Consider the following 27,569-nt stretch of genomic DNA (forward strand, 5'->3'; position numbering starts at 1 on the left):
ATAAACAAATTGTGGAATATTAATACAAAGTGGCACTATGCTGATTTAAAAGCAAACAAATTATCAGCAATTTCTCTGTTTTAATATTTATGTTTGTATGCTATTATAGCATAACTGTTCTTTATATATTATCAAACAATACAAAATTAAAAAGAAGAAAATTATAAGAGCAGTTAAGAATATAGTATAGAGAGACACCTGGGTGGCTCAGTCCATTAAGTGTCTGCCTTTGGCTCAGGTAGTGATCCCAGGGTCCTGGGATGGGGCCCTGCATTGGGGAGGGGAGTCTGCTTCTCCCTCTGCCTCTGTCACTACCTACTGCTTGTGTGTTCTCTCTCTCTGTGTCAAATAAATAAAATATTTAAAAAATAGCATAGAAGCAACACTTCTTCTGGGAGAGGCAAGATAATGACAGGTAAATGCATATCATCTTTGTTTTCTAAAAGAATTTCCTATTGCGGTACAAAGGACCTTATGACCACTGGATTGGGCTCAGCAGAGAACAAGGCCAACCATGGAAATGGATAAATGGCACTGAATGGACCAGCTGGTAAGTTCTGAAAAATATGAGAGCAATATTTGTATTTGAATTTACTTTGCACGAAACCAAATGTGTTCTCCAGTTATATCCTCTAAAACATTTTATTTTAAGATGAGTTATAAAGGAATAAAGTGAAAAATTGTAGGTTGCAGAGGTTTCGAAAGCTCCTCCAACCAATACAAACCCTATCATACATGGCATGGTAAGATGGTGAACTTGACAACAACCTCATCTATGTCATTGACCAACTCTTTCACTTTGAGCAAACTACACATTATCTTTAAGTCTGTTGCTTACCTCTACAATAAAATTAATTAAACTTGCTTGATTGATCTCACAGGGTTGATGTGAGAATCAGAGATTTTGATGTACATGGCTGCACTACTTAAACTTTAAAATCTTATATAAATGCAAGTTAAATTACCATATTAAATTATCACTGCATCAGTCTTCAATCATTTACGCAGGGATGAGGGATGGTAATGACATCCATTGTTTATAAGATCATAATTACAACATTTGGGACAAGTACGGTTTGGCATTGTCAAATTTAATCTCAATCGTGTGTCTATTGGATCTTTATGTTACTGGAAATGTTTTGGATAATGCTGGAAGAGTTGGATTCAGACAATTTTGCCGAATGTTTTCTTGTCTGAGGACATAAGGAGGTTTTGAAAAGTTGCTTTATGAGGTTATGAAAAGTAGTCGGCATTGGAAATATCACTTTATTTGGTGCAAAGGGCACTGGATAGGACATTGGTAGTTTTGAAAACTAGTTCTTATCTACTAGCTTTTTGATCTCAGGCAGATGCTGAGTTTTAGGAATTAGAATTAATATTTATACACTGCCGTATGTACAGTGCCTAGCACATTGTGAATGCTTGTAAAATATTTAGTATTAACCTTTACTGCTTCCTCTATAATACCAAAATAGTAATGTTCACTTCATCTAATTCTCTGTTTAAAGAAGCAAATACATTGTTAACTATTCAGTTGTTGAAAACTGTTCATCACTACAGAAGTGAAAAATATATTTACTAAGGACTAGCATGTCTCAACAATAGGGAAATCATGTCACACTATAGCAATTTCACACAGTACAGAGGAAAAACCTTATAGTCTAAATGCTGACCCAGATGTCTGTGTCAGGCCATTTAAATGCTGGTGAATACCATAGGAGAAAATCAGGGTGCAAGAACAACAACAAAATTACCTATAATATAGCAGCATTTCTTCCCTCTTCTCTTTCCCAAAGTGAAGAAGGTGGGAATAGCATGGGCCCTGTATTTTCATCAATTTAGTTATGAATCCTAGTTTTACTTGGTACAGAATCTTGGGAAATTGTGTTGTTTTGGTTTGTTTGTTTTTGTTTTGGTCATAGAAAGAGATGATACATATCTCAGAGGGTAATTTTTAGTATTAAAGAGATGACATGTTAGAGGCTTATGTTTAGAGACTGATTTAATATTAGTCTCCTCATTTTCTCCTCTTATTCCCTCTGCTTTTGGAGAAATATCTGGTGGCCAACTGATTGATTCTGCTTCTTCCATTGCAGTTTTCCTATCAGAGGAGGAGGAGAATGTGCCTATCTAAATGACAAAGGTGCCAGCAGTGCTAGGCATTACACAGAGAGGAAGTGGATCTGTTCCAAACCAGACACATATGCCCAGACGCAGAGACAAAGTTCTTTCTGATCTTCGTATAATCCTTATATCATTAAATTTTTGTTTCTTTTTTCTTATTGCAAATAATATTTTTTTATCCTCTCCAAGTTTTGTTATATGGTGATTTCTGTGGGCTCAGGCCCCATTTTGGTTTCCCTGCTGGGTGTGGAATCTACTTAAATAAAAACCAAAACAAAACAACCCCCCCCCAAAAAACCCCCAAAACAACAAAACAAAACAAAACACAACCTCCCAAAGAAACACAAAACACACACAAAAACACCCCAGAACTCCAAAAACAAAACATCCCCTTTTGCACAGAAAAAATAAAAAAAACTAAAAAAATTTAAAACTTCAAGCTTTAAAAAAAAGACATGACTATAACCTGAAGTTCTTTGTATATAGCTGGCATTTTGTTATAAAGTTTATAAATTTTCTCTCAAAACCCTGTGCAGGACAAAAAGCTTTTATTTTAGAGTTACTTATTGAAAGAGTAGAAGCGGTTTTCTTTCTATTTGACTTCTTAGTCCTATTACACTCTCAGAACCTTCTCTAATGTTACTCATATTACACTATGTGTTAACTAGTTAGAATTTAAATAAAAACTCGAAGCAAACAAACAAAGGAAAAAAATGACAAGTGTACTCTTAATCCGCTTCACCTCTTTCACCCATCCCTCCAACCCACCCCCCCTGTGGTAACCATCAGTTTATTCTCTATAGTTAAGAGTCTGTTCGTCTCTCTCTTTTTTTCCTTTGCTCATTTGTTTTGCTTCTTAAATTCTACATATGAGTGAAATTATACAGTACTTGTCTTTCTCCGACATATTTTGTTTACATTATACTCTGTAGCTTCGTCCATGTTGTTGCAAATGGCAAGGTTTCATTTTTTATGGCTGAATAATATTCCACTGTATATATGACATCTTTGTTTGTTTGTTTCAAGTTTTTATTTGAATTCTAGTTAGTTAACATATAGTATAATATTGGCTTCAGTAGTAGAATTTAATGATTCATCATTTACATATAACACCCAGTCCTCATCACAACAAGTGCCCTCCTTAATACTCATCACCCATTTACCCCATCCTCTGCCCACCTCCCCTCCAGAAACCTTCAGTTTGTTCTCTATAATTAAGAATGTCTTATGATTTGCTTCCCTCTCTTTTTTTTCCCCTTCACCTATGTTCATCTGTTTTAAGAATCTATTTTCTTTCTTCCCCTATGCTCATCTGTTTGTTTCTTAAATGCCATATAAGAGTAAAGTCATATGGTATTTGTTGTTCTCTGGCTGACTTATTTCACTTAGCATAATACCTCTAGCTCAATCCATGTCATTGCAAATGCTAAGATATCATTCTTTTTGATGGCTGGAATAATATTCCATTATATATATAAATCACATCTTCTTTATACACACACACACACACACACACCACATTTTCTTTATCCATTCATCAGTCAATGGACCTTTGGCCTCTTTCCATAATTTGACTATTATTGATAATGGTGATATAAACATTGGAGTGCATGTACCCCTTCGAATCTGTATTTTTGTATACTTTGGGTAAATACCTAGTAGTGCAATTGCTGGATTGTAGGGTAGTTCTATTTTTAACTTTTTGAGGAAACTTCATACTGCTTTCCAGAGTGGCTGTACCAGTTGGCATTCCCACCTACAGTGTAAGAGGGTTTCCCTTTCTCCACGTCCTCTCTAACATCTATTGTTTCCTGTGTTGTTAATTTTACCTGTGCCAACTGGTGTAAGATGGTACCTCATTGTGGTTTTGATTTGTATTTCCCAATGATTAGTGATCTTGAGCATTTCTTCATGTGTCTATTAGCCATTTGTATGTCTTTTTTGGGATCATGACCTGAGCTGAAGGCAGATGTTTAACCAACTGAACCACCCAGGGTCCCTGAGTTTGATGTTATTTATAGATTTTGGTACTAGCCCTTTATTTGACATGTCATTTGCAAATATCTTCTCCCATTCCATAGGTTGCCTTTTAGTTTTGTTGATTATTTCCTTTGCTGTGGAAAAGACTTTTATCTTGACAAAGTACCACTAGTTCATTTTTTGCTTTTGTTTCCCTTGCCTTTGGAGATGTGTCTAGCAATAAGTTGCTGCAACCAAGGTCAAAGAATTTGCTGCCTGTGTTCTCCTCTAGGATTTTGATGGTTTCCTGTCTCACATTTAGGTCTTTCATCCATTTTGAATTTATTTTTGTGTATGGTATAAGAAAGTAAGGTCCAGTTTCATTCTTTTGCATGTTGCTGTCCAATGTTCCCAACACAATTTGTTGAAGAGACTGTCTTTTTTCCGTTGGATATTCTTCCCTGTTTTGTTGAAGATTAGTTGACCATAGAGTTGAGGGTCCATTTCTGGGTTTTCTATTCTGTTCCATTCATCTATGTGTCTGTTTTTGTGCCACTACCATACTGTCTTGGTAACTACGGCATTATAATATAGCTTGAAGCACAGAATTGTGATGCCTTCAGTTCTGTTTTTCTTTTTCAAGATTGCTTTTGCTATTTGGGGTCTTGTGGTTCCATACGAATTTTAGGATTGTTTGTTCTAGCTCTGTGAAAAATGCTGGTGGTATTTTAATAGGGATTGCATTAAATGTGTAGGTTGCTTTGGGTAGTATAGACATTTTAAAAATATTTCTTCCAATCTATGAGCATGGAATGTTTTTCCATTTCTTTGTGTGCTCTTCAGTTTCTTTCACAAGTGTTCTATAGTTTTCAGAGTACAGATCTTTTACCTCTTTGGTTAGGTTTATTCCTTGCCATCTTATTGTTTTTAGTGTAATTGCAAATGGGGTTGATTCCTTGCTTTCTTTTTCTGCTGCTTCATTATTGGTGTATAGAAATGCAACAGATTTCTGTACATTGATTTTGTATCCCGAAATTTTATTGAATTTTTTTTTTATCAGCTCTAGCAGTTTTTTGGTGAGTCTCTTGGGTTTTCTACATAGAGCATCATGTTGTCTGCACATAGTGAAAGTTTGATTTCTTCCTTGCTGATTTGGATGCCTTTTATTTCTTTCTGTTGTCTAACTATACCACATCTTTTTTTTATCCATTCATCTATCAATGGACACTTAAGCTGTTTCTATAGTTTGGCTATTATAAATAATACTTTTCATTAAAGTTTAAAGAAAAAATTAGGGACACTTGTGTTGCTCAGTTGGTTAAGCGTCTACCTTTGACGCGGGCTATGATCTTAGGGTCCTGGAATTGAGCAGAGAGTCTGCTTCTCCCTCTCAGTCTCCCTCTGTGATCTCGCTCTCTCTTTCAAATAAATAAATAAATAAAATCTTTTAAAAAACCTAGAAGGACTTAATATTGTGAGTTTTTACAATCAGTGGAGTTTATAACCGGGAGCCTTAAAAATCAGTGGGCTCAGCTCTGGGAAAGCCTTAGAGTAATAAGAAACTGAGTCCATACCCTTACAGAGCCAGGATAGCAAACAACCTCACCAAGGTACAGCATAGAAGCAGCAGTTTGAGAGGTGTATCAGGAGTATTCAGGAAGGAGATGTATCTACTGGTCTCAGAACAAGCACAGGAAGGGCAAGGATCTTTGGAGACTTCTCTAAAAACAAAGGAACTGACTGGCACTTTTTCTGTCCCCCCCCTCCAGACTGAATACACCAATACCTGCAAGAACCAGAATGAATACTCCCCACCTAGCTTTGCTAACATCACACCCTGTCCCTGCATTCTCCTTGGACTGCCCAACCCAACCCATCCCTCTCTGTAGGAGTTCCTCCAAAGCATCTCTGCATCTCTGCCCACAAGCAGACTAACAACCTACCTTGCTAACACTGTGAAGCCTAACTCTGGCTCTCCTGCATATCCATTCCATTCAACAAGCCCACTTGGCAGGAGTCTATCCAAAACTGAACAACAAGTGTGGTATTGTGTAAGCAGCCCCAAGAGTGGCAAGCACCACTTAAGAGAGACTTTTCCCTTGGGTAGAGGGGAAGATAACCACATATATCGGGTCAACTGCTGCCCCAGCAATAGGCTGGGGTAGACATCTGATTTGACTGCTGTTTCCACCAACTAACAAAAACTTTACAAGGCACAGTACAAAGAGAGACTCCAGCAGTTTGGGGTCACTGCAACCCTAACAGACATCTAGTCTGACTGCAGGCTTCACCCACCAATGAAAGCCTCTCAGGGGACAATACAGAAAGAGCACCCTGCAGTTCAGTGTGACCACAGTTTTGGCAAGTGAGCTGAGAGTGGGCATCTGGTCTGACCCAATTCAAGCTAAAGGAAGACCCAGTCTGGCCCCTTAACATCACAGAGACCAAACACTGTCCATAACAGGCAAAGAGAGCCATTGAAGACAACTGGCCTGAAGGCAAACATATCTCAATCACAACAGTAGGGCACACACAGCACACTTAGGAGACACCCCTGGAGCATCAAGTTCTGATGCACAGGGATCATTGCATACAGGGCACTACTGGACTTCTTCATAAGGCCACTATTTTCAAGAGCAGGAAATGTTGCTGACTTTCTTAACACATAGAAACAGACACAGATAGTTAGACAAAATGAGGAGACTGAGGAATATGTCCCAAATGAAAGAACAGGACAAAATTACAGCCAAAGAGTTAAACAAAATGGAGATAAGCAATATGCCAGAGAATTCAAAGAAATGGTTATAAAGATACTCACTAGACTTCAGGAAAGGGTGGAAGGTCCAGTGAAACCCTAATCAAAGAGATAGAAAATATAAAACTAACCAACTAGAGATAAAACAATAACTGAAATTAAAAATTCACTTGAGGGAATAAATATTAGACTAGATGAAACAGAAGAATATATAAGTGAGCTGGGAAATGGAGTAATGGAAAGAAGCCAAATGAAACAGAAAAACAAAAAAGAATAATAAAAAATGAGAATAGTTTAAGGGAGCTCAGTGACACCAAAAAGCATAGTAACATTTGCAGTATTGGGATCCCAGAAGGAGAAGAGAGCAAAAAAACAGAGGCTGAAATTTATTTGAAGAAATAGTAGCTGAAAACTTCCCTAATCTGGGGAAGGCAATAACCATGCAGATCCAGGAGACACAGGAAACTCCCCCAAAAAATCAACCCAAGGAGGTCCACACTAAGACACATGATAATTAAAATGGCAAAAGGTAGTGATAAAGAGAGAATTTTAAAAGGAGCAAGAAAATGGGGTGCCTGGGTGGCTCAGTCCTTCAAGCATCCATCTCTTGATTTTGGCTCAGGTAACAATCTCAGGGTCGTCGGATCAAAACCCACACTGGGCTCTGTGCTGGGTGTGGAGCCTGCTTAAGATTCTCTCTTTCATTCTCCCTCTTCCCCTCCACCCCATCTCTCTCTCTTTCTCTCTCTCATTCTCTCTCTCCCTCTCTAATAAATAAATAAATAAAGCTGCAAGAGAAAAACAAAAAACAAAGCAAAACAAAAAACTGAGTAACATACAATGGAAACCCCATGAGGCTATCAGCTGATTTTTTAGCAGAAACTTTGCAGGGCACAAAGGAGTGGCATGATATATTGAAAGTGCTAAATGGAAAAAATCTGTAATGAAAATTATCCTTCCAACAAGGCTATCATTGAGAAAGAAGCAGAGGTCAAGAGTTTCCTAAACAAACAAAAGTTAAAGGAATTCATCACCACTAAACCAGCCTTAAATTAAAGGGTATTCTTTGAGTGAAAAGGAAAGAACATAAGGAGAAATAAGAAAAATAGGAAAGGAAAATATTTCACAGATACATACAAACATAATAAAAGTAGTAGATTAATCATTTATAAAACCAGTATGGAAGTTAAAGCACAAAAGCAGTAAAATTAAATATATCTGTAATGATCAGCCAAGGGATTCACAAAATAAAAGGATGTCACCATGAACCTAAAATGTGGGGAGAAGTGGAGTAAAAATTTAGTGATTTTAGAATGGGTTCAAACAAGCAACCTCCAAATTAAAATAGACTAGTGTATACAGAAGATGTTATATACAAACCTAATTGTAGCCACAAATCAAAAAACCTGTATTAGATATGCAAAAATAAAGAGAAATGAATTTAAGCATATCCCTAAAGAAGGCCATCAAGCCACAAGAAAGAGAGCAAAAGAAGAAAAGAACAGAAAACTACAAAACAATCCTAAAACATGCAACAAAATGGCAATAAGTACATACCTTTCAAAAATCACTTTGAATGTAAGTGGAATAAACATTCCAATAAAAAGACATAGGGTGACAAAATGGATAAAAAAGCAAGATTCATTTATATGTTGCCTACAAGAGACTCATTTCAAACCTAAAGACACATGCAGATTGAAAGTGAGAGGATGGAAAAACATTTATCATGCAAATGAAAGCAAAAAGAAAGCTGGGTAACAGTACTTATATTGGAAAAATAGACTTTAAAACAAAGACTGTACCAAGAGACAAAGAATGGCACTACATAATCATAAAAAGCACAATCCAGTAAGAAAATATAATTGTAAATATTTATGCCCCCAACAGGGAAGCACTCAGACACATAAAGCACCTGTTAACAAACATAAAGGAAGAAATCAATAGTAATATAATAATAATAGGGAACTTTAACATCCCACCTACATGAATGGATTGATCATCCACACAGAAAATCACCCAGAGGGATGCCTGGGTGGCTCAGTCAGTTAAGCATCTGCCTTTGGCTCAGGTCATGATCCCAGGGTCCTAGGATTTAGTCCCACATCAGGCTCCTTGCTCAGTGGGGAGCCTGCTTCTCCCTCTGCCTGCCACTCCCCCTGATTGTGCTCTCTCTCTCTCTGACAAAGAAATAAATAAAATCTTAAAAAAAAAAAAGAGAGAGAGAGAATCACCCATGGAACATTGGCATTGAGTTACACATTGGACTAGATGGATCTAACATATATATTAGGAACATTCCAACCCAAAACAGCAGAATACACATTTTTTTCCAGTACACACGGAACATTCTCCAGAATAGATCACATATTAGGTCACAAGACAGGTCTCAATAAATTAAAAAAGACTGAAACCATCATGCATTTTTTCTGACCATAATGCTATGAAACAAGAAACCAACCATTAGAAAAAAATCTGGAAAGAATACAAATACATGAAGGTTAAATAACATGATACTAATCAATGAATGGGTCAACCTTGAAATTAAAGAGGAAAGGAGAAATTCTGTAGAGATAAATGAAAATGAAAGCAACAATCCAAAATCTTTGTGATGCAGCAAAAGCTATTCTAAGAAGGAAAGTTATAGCAATTCAGGCCTACCTCAAGAAGCAAGAAGAATCTCAAACAACCTAACTTAATACCTAAATAAGGTAGAAAAAGAACACACAAAGCCCAAATCTAGTAGAAGGAAGGAAATAATAAAGATTAGAGCAAAAATAAATGAAATAGAGACTTAAAAAATGATAGAACAAATCAATGAAAGCATGAGCTTACTCTTTGAGAAGATCAAAAAAATTCATAAACTGTTAACCAGACTAATCTGAAGAAGCATCAGAAGCAGAAGAAGAAGAAGTAAAAGGGGAAAGAGGGGGTGTAGGAGGGGGAGGAGGAGGGCGAGGGGAAGGAGAGAAAGAAAAGAAAGAAAGAAAGAAAGAAAGAAAGAAAGAAAGAAAGAAAGAAAACTAAAATATATAAAATCAGAAATGAAAGAAGAGAAATAACAACCAGCATCACAATAATACAAAAAATTATGAGGACTTTCATTCCAAGATGGTGGAGGGGCAGGAGACCTAAAGTTCGTCTAGTCCCAGGAATTCAGTGAGAGAGCTACCAAACCATTCTGAATACCTACGAACGCAACTGGAGAACAAAGCAAAGAGTAGCAGGAACTCTATGAACAATAAAGCAACCACTTTCTGCAAGGCAGAGAAAAGATGGCGGAGCAGTAGGGGACCCCTTTCTCAGCTGGTCCGAGTCGAGCTGGATATCTACCAGACCATCCTGAACACCCACAGAATCAGCCTGAGACGTAGGAAGATACATCTGGATCTCTACAAATGAACATCTCCAGGGCTGAATATTGAGGTACAAAGCAGGGAGCCATGAATCCATGCACAGATATTGGAAGATAAACGGAACGGGGAGGGAGCTGATGCGCTCAGGCAGCAGCCACTTGCACTGGGGAGCGGGCTGAACTCGCAGACCAGCACCTGCGAGAGAGTAGACTGAGACCGTGAGAACGCGAGCGCGTCCAAACTGAAAACCAGAGCTCTGGAGTGCTCACTCGAACTAGACTAAAACCGAGAGCTCAGGAGTGTGCGTGCGACCAGACTGAAAACCGGAGCTCTGGAGTGTGCACGAACCTCACTGAAACAGGGAGCTCAGGATTGGGCTTGGGAACCGGGGGCGGGTGTTGTTAGAAGCTCAAAGGACAGAGACATTCCGGCCCTGGAAGTGAGGGCCGGGAGAGAGGCTGTGGGGCGCACAACCCGGGACACTGCAAGGTTTTTAGCAGCACTGATGGAAACAGAGTTAGACTGGCTAGAAGAGCTCAGTGGAGAGCAGACTGCGATCTCTCTGTTCTGAGATAGAGGTTAGGATACGGCTACTGCTGCTCTGACTCTCAGAAGAGTCACAGAAAAATGCTGGGAAAGCAACCAGAGAACAAAAGTCTGGAAATACCAGCTCACGTTGTGCCCATCCCCATCCCCCCTCACAGGGGACAGGGCAACTCTACGCAAACAGGGTTGCCTGAGTATCAGCGAGGCAGGCACCTTCCCCAGAAGGCAGGCTGAAAAATCAAGAAGCCCACATCCCTAAGGTCCCTATAAAACAAGTGCACACTGCCTGGGTCCTGGTGAATAATTTGGGCTCTGGGCATCCCCGCAACCTCCCCTCATCAGAATGTGGAGGAGAAATCCCCTCCCAGCAAAGAAAAGAAAATGAGTCTGTGGCCTCTGCCACAGAACTGATGGATATGGATATAACCAAATTATCAGAAATGGAGTTCAGAGTAATAATGATCAAGATGATGTGTAGACTTGAAAAAAGTATTAACGAAAATATTAACGAGAATATAGAATCTCTAAGGGCGGAATTGAGAGTGAATCTGGCAGAAATTAAAAATGCTATGAATCAAATGCAGTCAAAACTAGATGTTCTGATGTCCAGGGTAAATGAGGCAGAAGAACGAATCAGTGAATTGGAGGATGGATGGTAGAAGAGAAAGTTAAAACAGAAATTTGCCTCAAAAAAATCCAATCTCAAGAATGTAGATTATGAGAGATTACTGACTCAATGAAACATTCCAATGTCAGAATCATCAGCATCCCCAAGGGGGTGGAGAAAGAGAGAGGTCTAGAAGAGATATTTGAACAAACTGTAGCTGAGAACTTCCCTAATCTGGCAAAGGAAACAAGCATTCGTGTCCAAGAAGCAGAAAGGACCCCTCCCAAGGTCGATGAGAACAGACCCACACCACGTCACGTCATAGTGCAATTCGCAAATATTAGTTCCAAGGATATGGTATTGAAAGCAGTCAGGGGGAAGAAAATCCTTATGTACAGAGGGAAAAATATCAGAATAATGTCAGATCTGTCTACAGAGACCTGGCAGGCTGGGAAGGGTTGGCAGGGTATTTTCAAAGCTCTATCTGAGAAGAACATGCAGCCAAAGATCCTTTATCCAGCAAGGCTGTCGTTCAGAATTGATGGAGAGATAAGGACCTTCCAGGATCAGCAGAAACTGAAGGAATTTGTAACCACCAAGCCAGCCTTATAAGAGATATTAAAGGGGGTTCTATAAAAGTAAAAAGGCCCCAAAAGTGATGCAGAACAGAAAGTCACAATCTATAGAAACAAAGACTTCACAGGCAACGCGACATCATTAAAATCATATCTCTCAATAATCACTCTCAATGTGAATGCCTAAATGGTCCCATAAAATGCCACAGGGTTGCAGATTGGATAGCAAGACATGACCCATCCATTTGCTGTCTACAAGAGACTCATTTTGAACCTAAAGATACATCCAGACTGAAAGTGAAGGGGATGGAAAACCATTTTTCATGCCAATGGACCTCAAAAGACAGCTGAGGCAGCAATTCTCATATTAGACAGATTAGATTTTAAACTAAAAACTGTTGTTAGAGATACAGAAGGACACTATAATATTTTTAAAGGATGTATCCAACAAGTGGATATGACAATTATAAGTATCTATGCCCCCAACAGGGGAGCAGCTAGATACACAAGTGAACTCTTAACCAGAATAAAGAGACATATAGTTGATAATGTGTTAATACTAGGGGACCTCAACACTCCACTCTCAGCAATAGACAGATCACCTAAGCAGAAAATCAACAAAGAAACAAGAGCTTTGAATGACATACTGGACCAGATGGACCTCACAGATATATACAGAACACTACACCCCAGAACAACAGAATACTCTTTCTTTTTGAATGCACATGGAACTTTCTCCAGAATAGACCATATACTGGGTCACAAAACAGTTCTCAACCAATACCAAAAGACTAAGATTATTCCCTGCATATTCTCAGACCACAATGCTTTGAAACTAGAACTCAATCACAAGGAAAAATTTGGAAGAAACTCAAACACTTGGAAACTAAGAACCATCCTGCTCAAGAATAATTGGGTAAACCAGGAATTAAAAATTAGTTTAAACAACTTTTGGAGACCAATGAAAATGAAAACAAATTGGTCCAAAGCCTATGGGACACTGCAAAGGCAGTCCTAAGGGGAAAATACATAGCCATTCAAGCCTCACTCAAAAGAATAGAAAAATCTAAAATGCAGTTTTTATATTCTCACCTCAAGAAGCTGGAGCTGGAACAGAAGAACAGGCCTAACCCACGCACGAGAAGCAGGTGATCAAGATTAGAGCAGAGAGAGGGGGCGCCTGGGTGGCACAGTCATTAAGCGTCTGCTTTCGGCTCAGGGCGTGATCCCGGCGTTCTGGGATCGAGCCCCACATCGGGCTCCTCCGCTGGGAGACTGCTTCTTCCTCTCCAACTCCCCTGCTTGTTCCCTCTCTCACTGGCTGTCTCTCTGTCACATAAAAAAATAAAATCTTTAAAAAATAAAAAAGATTAGAGCAGAGACCAATGAATTAGAAACCAGGAGCACAGTAGAGCAGATCAACAGAACTAGAAGCTGATTCTTTGAAAGAATAAATAAGATCGATAAGCCACTGGCCAGACTTATTCAAAAGAATAGAGAAAGGACCCAAATTAATAAAATTATGAATAAAAGGGGAGAGATCACAACCAACACCAATGAAATAGGAAGGATCATTAGGAAGTTTTATCAACAGATTTATGCCAATAAATTAAACAACCTGGAAGAAATGGATGCCTTCCTGGAAACCTATAAACTACCAAGACTGATACAGGAAGATATTGATTATTTAAACAGACTGATTAATTATGAAGAGATTGAAGCAGTGATCAAAAACCTCCCCAAAAGCAATAGTCCAGGGCCTGATGGATTCCGCGGGAATTCTACCAAACATTCAAAGAAGAAATAATACCTATTCTCCTGAAGCTGTTTCAAAAAATAGAAAAGGAAAACTACCAAACTCATTCTATGAGGCCAGTATTACCTTGATCCTCAAACCAGGAAAAGACCCCATCAAAAAGCAGAATTACAGACCAATATCCCTGATGAATATGGAGGCCAAAATTCTCAACAAGATCTTAGCTAATAGGATCCAACAGTACATTAAAAGGATTATCCATCAAGATGAAGTGGGATTCATCCCTGGGGTGCAAGGGTGGTTCAACATTTGCAAATCAATCAGTGTGAAAGATCATATCAACAAGAAAAGAGTCAAGAACCATATGATCCTCTCAAATGATGCAGAAAAAGCATTTGACAAAATACAGCATCCTTTCCTGATTAAAACCCTTCAGAGTGTAGGGATAGAGGGTACATTCCTCAATCTCATAAAAACCATCTATGAAAAGCCTACAGTGAATATCATTCTCAATGGGGAAAAGCTGGAAGTCTTTCCCTTAAGATCAGGAACACGACAAGGATGCCCACTCTCGCCATCATTATTCAACATAGTACTAGAAGTCTTGCTTGCAACAGCAATCAGACAACAAAAAGGGGTAAAATGTATCCAAATTGGCAAAGAAGAAGTCAAACTGTCTCTCTTTGCAGATGACATGATACTTTATATGGAAAACCCAAAAGAATCCACCCCCAAACTACTAGAACTTATAGAGCCATTCAGTAATGTGGTGGGATACAAAATCAATGCTCAGAAATCAGTTGCATTTCTATATATGAACAATGAGACTGAAGAAAGAGAAATTAGGGAATCCATCCCATTTACAATAACACCAAAAGTCATACATTATCTCGGAATTAAATTAACCAGAGACATAAAGGATCTTTATTCTAGAAACTACAAATCACTCTCGAAAGACATTGAGGAAGACACAAAAACATGGAAAAATATTCCATGCTCATGGATCGGAAAAATAAACATAGTTAAAATGTCTATGCTACCCAGAGCAATCTACACTTTCAATGCCATCCCGATCAAAATACCGAGGACATTTTTCAAAGAACTGGAACAAACAGCCCTTAAATTTGTGTGGAACCAGAAAAGGCCCCGAATTGCCAAGGAATTGTTGAAAAGGCAAAACAAAGCTGGGGGCATCACAATGCCGGATTTCGAGCTGTACTACAAAGCTGTGATCACAAAGACAGCATGGTACTGGCACAAAAACAGACACATAGACCAATGGAACAGAATAGAGAACCCAGAAATGGACCCTCAGCTCTTTGGGCAACTAATCTTTGACAAAGCAGGAAGAAATATCCGGTGGAAAAAAGACAGTCTCTTCAATAAATGGTCCTGGGAAAATTGGACAGCTACGTGCAAAAGAATGAAACTTGACCACTCTCTCACACCATACACAAAGATAAACTCCAAATGGATGAAAGACCTCAATGTGAGACAGGAATCCATCAAAATTCTAGAGGAGAACATAGGCAACAACTTCTATGACATCGGCCAGAGCAANAGAGGAGAACATCGGCAGCAACCTCTTTGACATTGGCCACAGCAACTTTTTTCATGACACATCTCCAAAGACAAGAGAAACAGAAGAAAAAATGAACTTACGGGATTTCATCAAGATAAAAAACTTCTGCACAGCCAAGGAAACAGCCCAAAAAACTAAGAGGCAGCCCATGGAATAAGGGAAGACATTTGCAAATGACTCTACAGAGAAAAGACTAGTATCCAAGATCTACAAAGAACTTCTCAAACTCAATACACGTGAAACAAATAATCAAATCAAAAAATGGGCAGAAGATATGAAGAGACACTTTTCCATTGAAGACACACAAATGGCTAACAGACACATGAAAATGTTCAAAATCATTAGCCATCAGGGAAATTCAAATCAAAACCACACACTGAGATACCACCTTACGCCAGTTAGAATGGCAAAAGTTGACAAGGCAGGAAACAACAAATGTTGGAGAGGATGTGGAGAGAGGGGATCCCTCTTACACTGTTGGTGAGAATGCAAGTTGGTACAGCCACTTCGGAAAACAGCGTGGAGGTCCCTTAAAAATTTTAAAATAGAGCTACCCTATGATCCAGCCATTGCACTACTGGGTATTTATCCCAAAGATACAGACGTAGTGAAGAGAAGGGCCATACGCACCCCAATGTTCATAGCTGCATTGTCCACAATAGCTAAATTGTATTAGGAGCCGAGATGCCCTTCAGCAGATGACTGTTAAGAAGATGTGGTCCATATATACAATGGAATATTACTCAGCCGTCAGAAAGAACGATTACCCAACATTTGCAGCAACGCGGATAGGACAGGCGGAGATAATTCTAAGTGAAATAAGTCAAGCAGAGAAAAAAATTATCATATGGTTTCACTCATTTATGGAACATAAGAAATAAGGAAGATCGTTAGGAGAAGGAAGGGAAGAATGAAGGGAGGGTAAACAGTAGGGGGAATGAACCATGAGAGATACTGTGCATTCTGGGAAACAAACTGAGGGCTTCAGAGGGGATGGGGGTGGGTGATTGGGATAGGCTGGTGATTGGTACTAAGGAGGGCACATATTGCATGGTGCACTGGGTTTTATACACAAATAACGAATCATGGAACATTGCATCAAAAACTGGGAATGTACTGTATGGTGACAAATATAACAAAATAAAAATTATAAAAAAATTATGAGAATATAATGAAAAGTTATTTGCCAACAAATCTGATAACCTAGAAGAAATGCATAAATTCCTAGGCACATGTAGTCTCTCAAAACTGAATAGAAAAGAAATAGAAAATTTGAAGAGATTACCTGCAAAGTAGTTGAGTCAGTAATCTAAAAACTCTCAACAGGAGTCCAGAACCAGACAGCTTCTCAGGAGACTTCTATCAAACATTTAAAGAAGAGTTAATACCTACACTTCTCAAACCTTTCCAAAAACAGAAGAGGAAGGCAAACTTTCAAGTTCATTCTATGAGGCCAGCATTACCCTGATTACAGATTAAAATACTACAAAAGAAAGAAACTACAGGCCAATATCTCTGATGAATATAGATGCAAAAATCCTTAACAAAACATTAGCAAACCAAATCAACAATACATTAAAAAAAAAATCATTCACCATGATCAAGTGGGATTTATTCCCGGGATCCAAGGGTGGTTTAATATGCACAAGTCAGTTAGTGTGATACATCACCTCAACAAGAGAAAAGTAAAAACCATATGATCATTTCTAGATGCAGAAAAATTACTTGACAAAGTACAACATCCTTTCATGTTAAAAACTCTCAGCAAACTAGATTTAGAGGGACTCTACCTCAACATAACGAAAGCCATATGTGAAAAACCACAACACACATCATACTCAATGGTGAGAAACTATTTCTCTAAGATCAGGACCAAGACAAGGATGTCCACCCTCACCATTTTTATTCAACGTAGTACTGAAAGTCCCAGCAACAGCAATCAGTCAAGAAAAAGAAATAACAAGCATTCAAATTTATAGGGTAAAATGTAAAACTTTTACTATTTGTAGGTGATATAACACTATATACAGAAAACTCTAAAGACTCCACCAAAAAGCTACTAGAACTCGTAAAAGTTCAGGATAAAACCAATAGAGAGAAATCTGTAGCATTGCTATACACTAACAATGATGTAGCAGAAAGAGAAAATAAAACAGTCCCATTTACAATTACATGAAAAATAATAAAATACCTAGGAATAAACTTAACCAAAGAGGTGAAAGACCTGTACTCTGAAATTTACTAAACACTGATAAAATAAATTGAAGATGGAAAGCAAATGGAAAGATATTCCATGCTCGTGGATTGGGAGGACAGATACTGTTAAAATGTCCATTACCCAGAGCAGTCTACAGATTTAATGCAAACCCTATCAAAATACCAATGGCATTTTTTACAGAGCTAGAACAAATAATCCTAAAATTTGTATGGAACCACAAAAGACCCCAAAAGGAAGAACAAAACTGGAGGTATCATTATCCCAGATTTCAAGATATACTACAAAACTGTAGTAGTCAAAAGAGTATGGTGTTGGCACAAAAACAGACAGAGCAATAGAACAGATTAGAGAGCCAGAAATAAACCCACAATTATATGGTCAATTAATCTATGACAAAGAAGGCAAGTATATACAATGGGAAGAAGTCTTTCAACAAATGATGCTGGTAAAACCAGACAGCTACATGCAGAAGAATGCAACTAGACGCCTTTCTTATCCAGTACACAAAAATAAACTCAAGGTGGAATAAGCACTTAAATGTGAGATTTGAAACCATAAAATTCCTAGAGGAAAATATGGGCACTAATCTTGACATCAGCTGTACAAACATTTTTAATGTTTCTCCTTTGGCAAGGAAAACAAAAGCAAAATAGAATGATTGATCTGTACACCAAAATAAAAAGCTTTTGTACAGAGAAGGAAACCATCAACAAAATAAAAAGACAACCCACTGAATGGGAGAAGATACTTGCAAATGATATATCCAATAAGGGGTTTATATGCAAAACATATAAAGAACTTATACAACTCAACACCAAAAAAAAAAATAATCCAATTAAAAATGGGCAGAAGACGTGAACATTTTTCCAAAGAAGACATACAGATGGCCAACAAATACATGAAAAGATGCTTAATATCACTTATCATCAAGGAAAAGCAAATCAAAACTACAATGAGGTATCACCTCACACATGTCAGAATGACTATAATAAAAAACACAAGAAGATGTGGAGAAAAAGGATCCTCTGTGCACTGTTGGTGGGAATGTGAACTGGTGCAGCTATGGTGGAAAACAGTATGGAGGTTCCTCAAATATTAAAAATAACATTATCATATGGTCCAGTAATTCTACTACTGCATATTTTACCCAAAGAAAACAAAAAACACTAATTAGGAAAGATAGACATCCTGGTGTTTATTGCACATTATTTACAATAGCCAAGATATGGAAGCAACCCAAGTGTCCATCGATAGAAGAATGGATAAGGAAGATGAGCTACATATATACAATGAAATATTACTTGGCCACAAAAGAATGAAATCTTGCCATTTGCAACAACACGGATGGATCTAGAGGATATAATAATAACTAAGTGAAATAAGGCAGTGAGAGGAAGACAAATACCACATGGTACACTTGTGTGTGGAATTTATGAAACAAAACAAAGAAAAAAAGAGACAAATAAAAAAACAGAATCATAAATATAGAGAGCAACCTGGTGGTTGCCAGAGGGGAGGTGTGCGGCAGGATGAAGGAAACAGGTGAAGGGGCTTAAGAGCACACTTATTATGATGAGCACTGAGTAATGCATAGAATTGTTGAATCACTATATTGTACACCTGAAACCAATATAACAGTGTATGTTAATTATATTGTAAAGTAAAATGAACAAACAAACAAAAGTTTTAAAAAATTTAAAATCCATGGTGATCTGATTTCTTGGTTGTGGTAAAGGTAAAATTTGATAGCACCAAAATAAACCTGTTTATTGAGATTAAAATGTATTTAATGGGTTAGCTCTTGTTAATAATCATGTATTTTCTGTTAAAAAAATTCCACATCTCAGCAGATAGATGGGGTTTCTAATTCTATGTTGATACCAAAAGTTATGGTTTAGAAATATCTACTCAGGCACTTGAATTTTCTTAGCAGTCTTTTTGTGTTGTCTTTTGTTTGTTTTTGTTTTTTTTGTTTTTGTATTTTTTTTTTTTTGCATCAACATCTATTCCCAGGTAAGGGTTTACTTTAAAAAAAAATCAGTAAGATCATCTTATATTGAACCTGACCAAGGCACTCTAATTTTCCCATATGCCTATTGTGATAGAGCGCCCCCTCACATTCACTTTATAAAAATACAATTTTTGTCCTAGGATCTGATATTTCTTATAAATGAGTCAACATTATATTATTTTAACAAAGCTCTATTTTAGCTCCATTCTACTTGTTTGTAGAAAACTGATGAGAGAAAAGAGAAGCACAATCATTTTGGGCTTTAGATCTTAGCCTCCTGCTGAAGAAATTATGGATTATTTGTCATATGGTGGTCAGTTGAATGGTTTACAGACCGAAGATTTAGTTTCCATTTTCCCCTTTTGTGTACACTCTGTTCAACAGATGTGAATGGGGAATGCCTTCCTCCACTTCTCTCCAGTATCCGTCAGGTTACAGAAAACACCTGTTTTCACCAATAATCTTAAGATGTGATGGTGTGTTGTTAGCATTTGAAGGAGTCAAATAAAGATTTACACTAGTCTACCTTTCACATTCTTTTTTAAAAATTTTTTTTATTACATTATGTTAGTCACCATACCTTTCACATTCTTAGTCAAATGGCAGAGTCTTGCAAAGGAACCATACTCCACGGAGGGGCCCGGAAGCCAAAAGGAGGCATCAGCAAGAATGCCAGCTTGTAGCCAAGCCTGCTGCAGTGGAGAGGGGTCAGCCATCCTGGAACTGCCTCATCAGGAAGCCATCTCACCCCAAGAAAGGAGTTCGTATGCAAAATTTACCAAATGTTTGAGGAAGATGAGCAAAATTATTTGTATCTGGGGAAATAGTGCACACAGAAGAATTTGTAAAAACAAACAAATGGAAAATAATCTCAACCTCCCCCCTCAATAAAAACCTTTAAAAATGATTATAATTATTATTACCGAGGAGATAAAGGAATAGGGAATAAAATAGGCAAAACAGTCTAAGAAATCTGATCATAATCTTGAAAATGAAATTTATTGTTGAAACACACTCAATAGAAAAGCTACCTCTAAGAAAGGACCCACCTGACAAAACAATGAAGGAGCAGATTGGGTTGAAGATATCACTGAGAAATGAGAATGAAGAGTTGAGGAGTTGACCAATATGAAAAAATTAAGAGACACAGATAATTCATGGAGAAACTCAAATATTCATCTACTACAAATGCTAAAAGGGCACATCAGAGAAATGAGAATAGAACCATCCGAAGAACTTACAAGGTGCATGTCATACCATCACTGGGCCTGAGCCATGGGGTTCTTGGCCAGTCGAGGCTCCACACGACAAGCACAGGCAATATATCGGCCGTGATCCTCAGGAGTGCGTTTGAGATAAAAGAAAAACAAGGGGGAAAAAAAGAAGAAAAAGGAAAAGTGCATACAATGGTTGGTTTTATTTTCTCTTGTAAATACCTTTCTTGGGTACAAACTGAAACATGGTGAAATAATAACTTCTGTCTACAGTCGGGGCTTAAGGTAGAAATTGAATAGAATGGTACCTAGACTAAAATGCAGAACCATCAGCTACATCCTACGGAATATAAGTGGCCAAGAAAAGCTATGACTTCTATGGTTTTACCAGTTTCAAAACATGTTCAGTTTTATATTTTATGGTTGACTCTAATGGTACAGAAAGGGAATGAGAAGCTAGTAAAGATTTTCAGCAATCCCTGATGAACTTGAAATGATGCATTATTAGCTTTTATACAACAGATATTCCCAGATTATAAAACAGCTAAAATCGTATTCAAACTAATGCTGCATTTTCGATACTATAGAAAGTGACACATCGAGGCCGTCTGTTTGATCACTAAGTTCAGGCGATATGGAAGACTAGTTATCCCTGATCTTTTAGCTCATAATTGAACTATTTTCTCCTCATAGAGGTTTCTCCCTAACAGAGGGCAGTCACTCCCAGTCTGTGCCAGGTATTGGGTTAGTGTCCTATGCAGGACCGGGCTTCTCTCTCTCTCTCTCTCATTTATTTATTATTTATTTATTTATTTATTTATTTATTTATTTATTTATAATGACTGAAACAATACGGATCTAAAACTGCAGCTTCTGAAAGAACCATTTGTTCTTGCCAGTCTTGTATCTTTCCTTGCACTTGGCCTTGGCCTCTTGTTGGGTCTTGCATTTAAGAGCAGGGTCTCTGAAGACATTCTGTTGATGACAGTTTTGTCCAAGGGGATATCCACAGAGTCCCTTGTGGGCATGAGGTGATTGTAGTTATAAACTTTCACAAAAGACTTGATCTTTGACCTCTTGGTGATTTTCTCTTTGCCCATGGCAGCTGTCACTTTGCGGGGATAGTGGTCAATTCCAGCCATCAGAGCATGGCTGGAGGAATGGTCTGAGGTGCCATCATCAACATTCTTCACGATGATCACTTTGCATCCTGAGTAACGTTGGGCCAGGACCAACACCACCTTTCCAGGGCTCATGAACTTGCCCATCTTGACATCAGCCACTCGAGTCTACAGCAGAAAGGAAGAAATGGCCAGAGGTTCCCTTCTTGATTCTGATATTTCTGTTTTGTTCTTTTTTGCTTTTGCTACACTGGGGCATGAAACTGACACGCACCAAAAATGATGCTAAACCATCAATAACTCTGTGGTAACAAGCAGAGACAAATGCTACATTATTTTTGGAGTGGGAATATTATTTAGACATAAAAAATGAAGTATTGGGCTGCCTGAGTGAGTCAGTCGGTGAAGCATCTGACTTTTGGTTTCAGCTTAGGTCATGATCTCAGGGTCGTGAGATCGAGCCTTGCAAGATCGAGCCTCACATCAGGTTCCGTGCTCAGTGTGGAGTCTGCTTCAGATTCTCTCTCCCTCTGCCACTCCCTCTGTTCATTCTGTCTCTCAAATAACTAAAGAAATGAAATTGAAAAAAAATGAAGTATTGACACATGCTACAATTTGGATAATGCTTGAAAGCATGATGCAAAGTGAAAGAAATCACACAAAAAAGATCACACCGTGTGTGATTACATGTATATGAAATATCCGGAATAGGTGACAATATAGAAACAGATGCAGACTGGTGGTTGACAGGGGCTGTGTGTGGTGATGAGGAACAGAGAGCAGCTGCTGAGTGGGTTTGGGGGTTTGTCTTGGGGTGATCAAAATGTTTTGAAACTAGATAGAGGTGGCAGTTGCACGATATTGTGAGTGTACTAAATGCCACCAAGTTATTCACTTTAAAAGAGTTAATTTTACATCATGCCAATTTTACCTCAATTAAAAAAAAAACTATTCTGGAGTGACACTTCCACTATGTGGGAAAATCCACACCAAAATTAGCTGGGAGTAGAAAACCAAAAATACCACCTGGGAGAGTCAACAAAAGGAACAAAAAGGAAGATTAGAAAGAGAAAAACCCAAAACCATGTAAGTAATGACATGAAACGGTATAGTTGGAGGTGAAGGAAATTATAATGAAAGAACAAGACTCTATGAAAACAAGAACAATTTTTTACATAACTACATAGAACTTTTAGAAATGACAATACAATAGTAATTTTTTAAATGAACTGGACAACTGATTAAATTAAACCAAAGGGACAATTAATGTAATGAAACTTAAAGCTGGGGATAATAAAAAGATCAAAAATATGTAAGACATTTAAAAACTTGGAAAATAGAATAAGAATATTCCAGGACATGTCTAACAGGAAGTATAAGAGAAAACAATAAAATAAAAAAATTAGAAGTGCAATATTTGAGGAATCAGTGACCAACAATTTTCCATAATTCTCATTATTATCTAATAAAATATGTTATTACAATTACTTTTAAGAAAAATTTAACAATATCTAATAAAGTTGAAGAATGTTTATATACTTGCAATCCTACTTGTACTTTTCTATTGGGCAGAAGTTCTTAGAATAAGTACCTATGCAGTTATGTACCTTGCAGCCTTATCTGTAATAGGGAAAAGACAGAACCCTATTAACTGAATCATTCCCAGGACATCTCTGACTCTGATTTAATACATTAGGAAATCTGCATTTAGTCACTAGAGACTATATACTACTCAAGAATTAAAACATTTGACTAATTAAATTTTATCTGAAGAAAAATTCTTGTAATTGAGTTTAAAATAAAATACACAAAGTAATAAGTAAAAATAATAAGTAGAGACATAAATACTTTATTAATTTATAAAGTAAATAAAGGTCTGCTGAAACAAGGTGCTCAAAAGAAGGCTAATATGTACTATTCAGAAGAGTGTCCCATTGAGATCCTGATTCAAACTCAGTTATATAGTTATATTATGCACAATTCTAATGGGTTTGATTATCTGATCAGTTCACAAACTATAAATAGTAGATGAGAAGCAAGGGATGAAAACAGGCCTAGGGAGGGACATGAGACTGAGAAGCAAGGGATGACAATTGGAAGAAAAAAATAAGCAATAAAAAGCAGACATATTTAACACAAAAAGCTTGTCACTTTGAGTCCCTTAATTTGGAGGTGTACAGCCCCATGTATGTACTTTTCTTGAAGTCTTCACTATCATGGTATGGTTTTAAAATCCGTGTTCAAAGTAGATCATTAGCACAAATTTCATTTTGTTCCATATGCCCTCTTTAAGACAGTAGGTTGAAGAATGGAATAGGGTGTGCAGACAATAAACACGTGATTGAAGAAAGATAAGTGGGAAGGTTCTCAGTGGTTACACTGACAGTGTGACCTCCACGCGTGCTGCTGGGTAAGATAACTTCAGGAGCCATATGTCCTAAACGGGTTGTGATTCTCCTAGACAAACACATACAGGGCAGGGGTGAGATAAAGGAAATTAGCTGTCTGCTTAGCTTTCAAGACATAAGAAATGACACGGAAATAAGAAATGATGTATTTTTTTTAATGGTGTAGCCTATGCACTGTGAACCTTTCCTTTAATGAAGCTCTATAAAGCTTCAGGAACACATGTGTTCTGCTGATGTTTTGGAATGTAGGATTTGTTATGGTGACTGGGGATGGTGTTGAGCCCTGCCCAACATGTGGTGACAGTAAAAACTGCCTGCAGGTACAGCTAAGAGCCACGTTCTGGTCAAAGCTCTGTCATGGAACTGAGGACACATGGATTGAAGCTGCATTGTGAAGAGCAAGTCATACTTCATTTGGGAAACAGTAATGAAAAATCTTCTAAACTTGAAAAAAAAAGCAAAATTAAATTATCAGCATTTCTGATAGTATATCTGAGCAATTTTCTGACAGTTTCTGAAAGAAAAAATCCTTTACCATCTCGGCTAACTCACCCCATGATGCCTAGGAGATAATATTTTATTACAACCCTGTCTAATAGATCCATGGAGATACAAAGCCTTTGGCATATATCGGACTTTCTGGAAATGTAAAGGAACAAAGATAGTTCTATGGAAGGAGCTATGGGGCAGGAAAAAAGGAATATATGGGGTCTGGTTATTTGGAAAAGGAGATTATTTGGAAGCTACTTGACTTCTTTCTCCCTGAAAAACCAGTTCTATACTCACTTTCTCAGATTTTCTTCCATTGGTGTGAAACAAGAGCTACTTAGATCTGGCCTAGCAATGAGGGAGGTGATAGAAACATAGCTTCCACTACTCAGAAAACCCTCCTCTATTTCCTGCACCCCTTCAACCCATCTCGAATTATGCTTTCTCGTTAATACTTTAATTCCATCTCAGGCTTTACCTCTTCAGGTGGACTCATGCTTACCCTCCAGTGTAAGCACTGTGGATCGAGGGACCTGCCATGTTTCCCAGGAACAAAAGATTGAGCAACCAGTAGTTGCTCAATGAATGACTCAAAACACCCTTCTGACAATGGGTTGTTAGTTGTTTTTTTGTTGGGTCACACAAAGGAATAACATAAAAATATAATCGCAGAAGAAATTCCTTTTCTAATTAACTAACTAAAAACTATGGACATTCTCTGGCAGTATTCAAATCCTCAACTATTTGTTTGGATCCTGAGTCATGACCACAGCAGTATGTCTTTCTTTATAGATTATTCTGTTCTCCAGCCAGGCGTCATTTTTCTGTGAAAACCATTAGCTTGTTTCTTGGTAAGGTTTTCTCCCTGATGAACAGAGTAGAGATCTAGAGGCCTGCAGCAGCAAAATGTAAATAAGATAACGAGAAGATTGTCAGCACGGTGTGCCTTGGGAAAGCTCCTGAAGAACATTCTGTGGTTTTCTACTGCCATTCAGCACTATCCCTTCAGGGCTCTCCTTTCTGGTTCCTAGTACCCACTTGGAAACTTGGACGTTCCAGTCCTGCCTCTGTCCTCTGCGACCAGGAATAAAACAATAGTTTTAAGCTAACTGATTTAACTCCTAAATAAGTTAACATAAACCAGGGTCTAGAAAAGCTAAGGATCCTTCTGAGTTAAATAAACAGCTTTAATCACGACCGCATTGTATTGATTACAATTCCTAGCTGTCGGTGCATAGCTCCTCAAAAGAAGATGTCCACAATGCGCTCTTCTCTTCTCTTCAGTTCTCTCTTGAACCCATTTGCGTAAGTCTGTTTGCTTTTTTCTTACGTCTTCACCAAAGCTTGCCCTGTGCAGGGCATCGGTAGCTTCCTGCAGAGGGAATCCAGAGCCGGCATCTCCCTCTCCCTCCCCTACCCAGTCCGCGGTCACGCGAGGCCAGCCGCCGCTACTTTTGGGGGGCGGTCCGGAGGGCGTGGCACAGGGGCCCGAGCTCGGGGCAGGGAAAGCAGCTGAAGGCGAGCGGAGGCGTCGCAGAACCCCGAGAGCTCCGGAGAACTCATCCGCTGGGCAGCGGAGGCGCTGGGCAGAGTTAGGGCGCAGCAGCCACTCCCCCCCCGCCTCCAAGTCCCCGCTGGACAGCGCCACCGCAAACGCGGGGGACGCGCGGAAGGACAGGCCGGCGGNACCCCCGCCCCCTGCTTCCCTGCTCGCTCCCCTGCTCCCCGCCGCCCTTGCAAAGAGAAAAATAACTAGAGCCGGTGTACCACTTCCTCCAGATGAGACCGAGGGTGTTTCTTCCGCTGATGGTGACGATTTTGCAGAACCGTCTAGTTTCATCATGGAACAGAAAGAAAACACGGCAGAGCATTGTTTTGTTTGTTTTTAACCGGGAATATTATCAAATCTACTGCTAGTCCTGGCAGTAAGCATGATGGATGTGGTATTCCTGTGTGCACAATGTCGTTTAATCCTTCCAGGGGCACAGTCGGTATGCTGTTGGCGGTTGTAAATTAGCGTCTCACGATCTTTAAGCCAAACTACTCAAGCTGGAATGTTGTACGTGGCGAAGGTAATTTAAAAGCAAACAATTTCGGATTAAAAATAAGCCCATATCTATAATAGAAGACAGCAGGAGGAATGACCAATTTTAAGAAAACCCAGAAGTCCTGCATCTGGGTGGGCTGTGGGGGGTGCCCCCGCAGCCCAGAAGGGGCACCTTTTGTAATTCTTCAACTCAGAGGAGATACCTTCCTGAAAAGTACCCCTACCCCCTGCATCCCGAACCCGGGGTGCTTTTTCTCCTGTGTGTGAAGGATGCCACATGGCTAGCAGTGGCTGTCTCAGCACGTCAGAGTTCACAGGGATTAATCTCGAGGTTCAATTCTCTCCAGTCATATCTGACAAGACAGCTTCTAACCGTGGGCTCCATGGGGCTTCCCTGAGGGAAGCAGCAGCACCTCAAAACCAACAGGGAGGTGAGGGACTGTGGAACCTCAACCTCTTGGGACCCGGAGGGCTCCTTTCACTTTGCTCAGAAGGTGAGCGGCTTTGCCAAGAGCTCTAGCATCTAGGCCCCAGATGGTAGTGGTTTGGGACTAGGTAAGTATATGAACCAGTCTGAGCGTGGGAAGACTTGACTTTCTGCTTATTTCCTGTGTGACTCTGGGCAAGCTACTCAACTTCTTTGTAATTCAATTTTACCTTCTAGAGCCATCCTGGCTGAAGTAATAAGCATTTAATGCATATTAAAAATCTCTCCAGAATCAGATTTGGGAAGGGGAACCTTGTAAGTGCTGACTTTCTTCTGTAAAAAAGAGATAGAGCTTGGAATGCTGTGATTTGGGCACT

General features: G+C 38.7%; 1 protein-coding gene and 1 pseudogene across 5 annotated transcripts in view; one reads left to right on the forward strand and one right to left on the reverse strand.

Moving 5' to 3' along the window:
- LOC105240235 (C-type mannose receptor 2-like) overlaps positions 1-27,569 on the forward strand; it is a 100,876-nt gene that overhangs the window by 14,039 nt on the left and 59,268 nt on the right. For all 5 annotated transcript variants that reach the window (XM_034645231.1, XM_034645227.1, XM_034645230.1 and 2 more), the window contains one exon: positions 447-550. In XM_034645231.1, coding sequence (XP_034501122.1) covers positions 447-550 — 104 coding nt within the window. The remainder of the gene's footprint in view (positions 1-446; positions 551-27,569) is intronic.
- On the reverse strand, positions 21,317-21,968 carry LOC109490574 (annotated as a pseudogene).

Source organism: Ailuropoda melanoleuca, chromosome 16 (assembly GCF_002007445.2).
Source record: "Ailuropoda melanoleuca isolate Jingjing chromosome 16, ASM200744v2, whole genome shotgun sequence".
Taxonomy (NCBI): domain Eukaryota; kingdom Metazoa; phylum Chordata; class Mammalia; order Carnivora; family Ursidae; genus Ailuropoda; species Ailuropoda melanoleuca.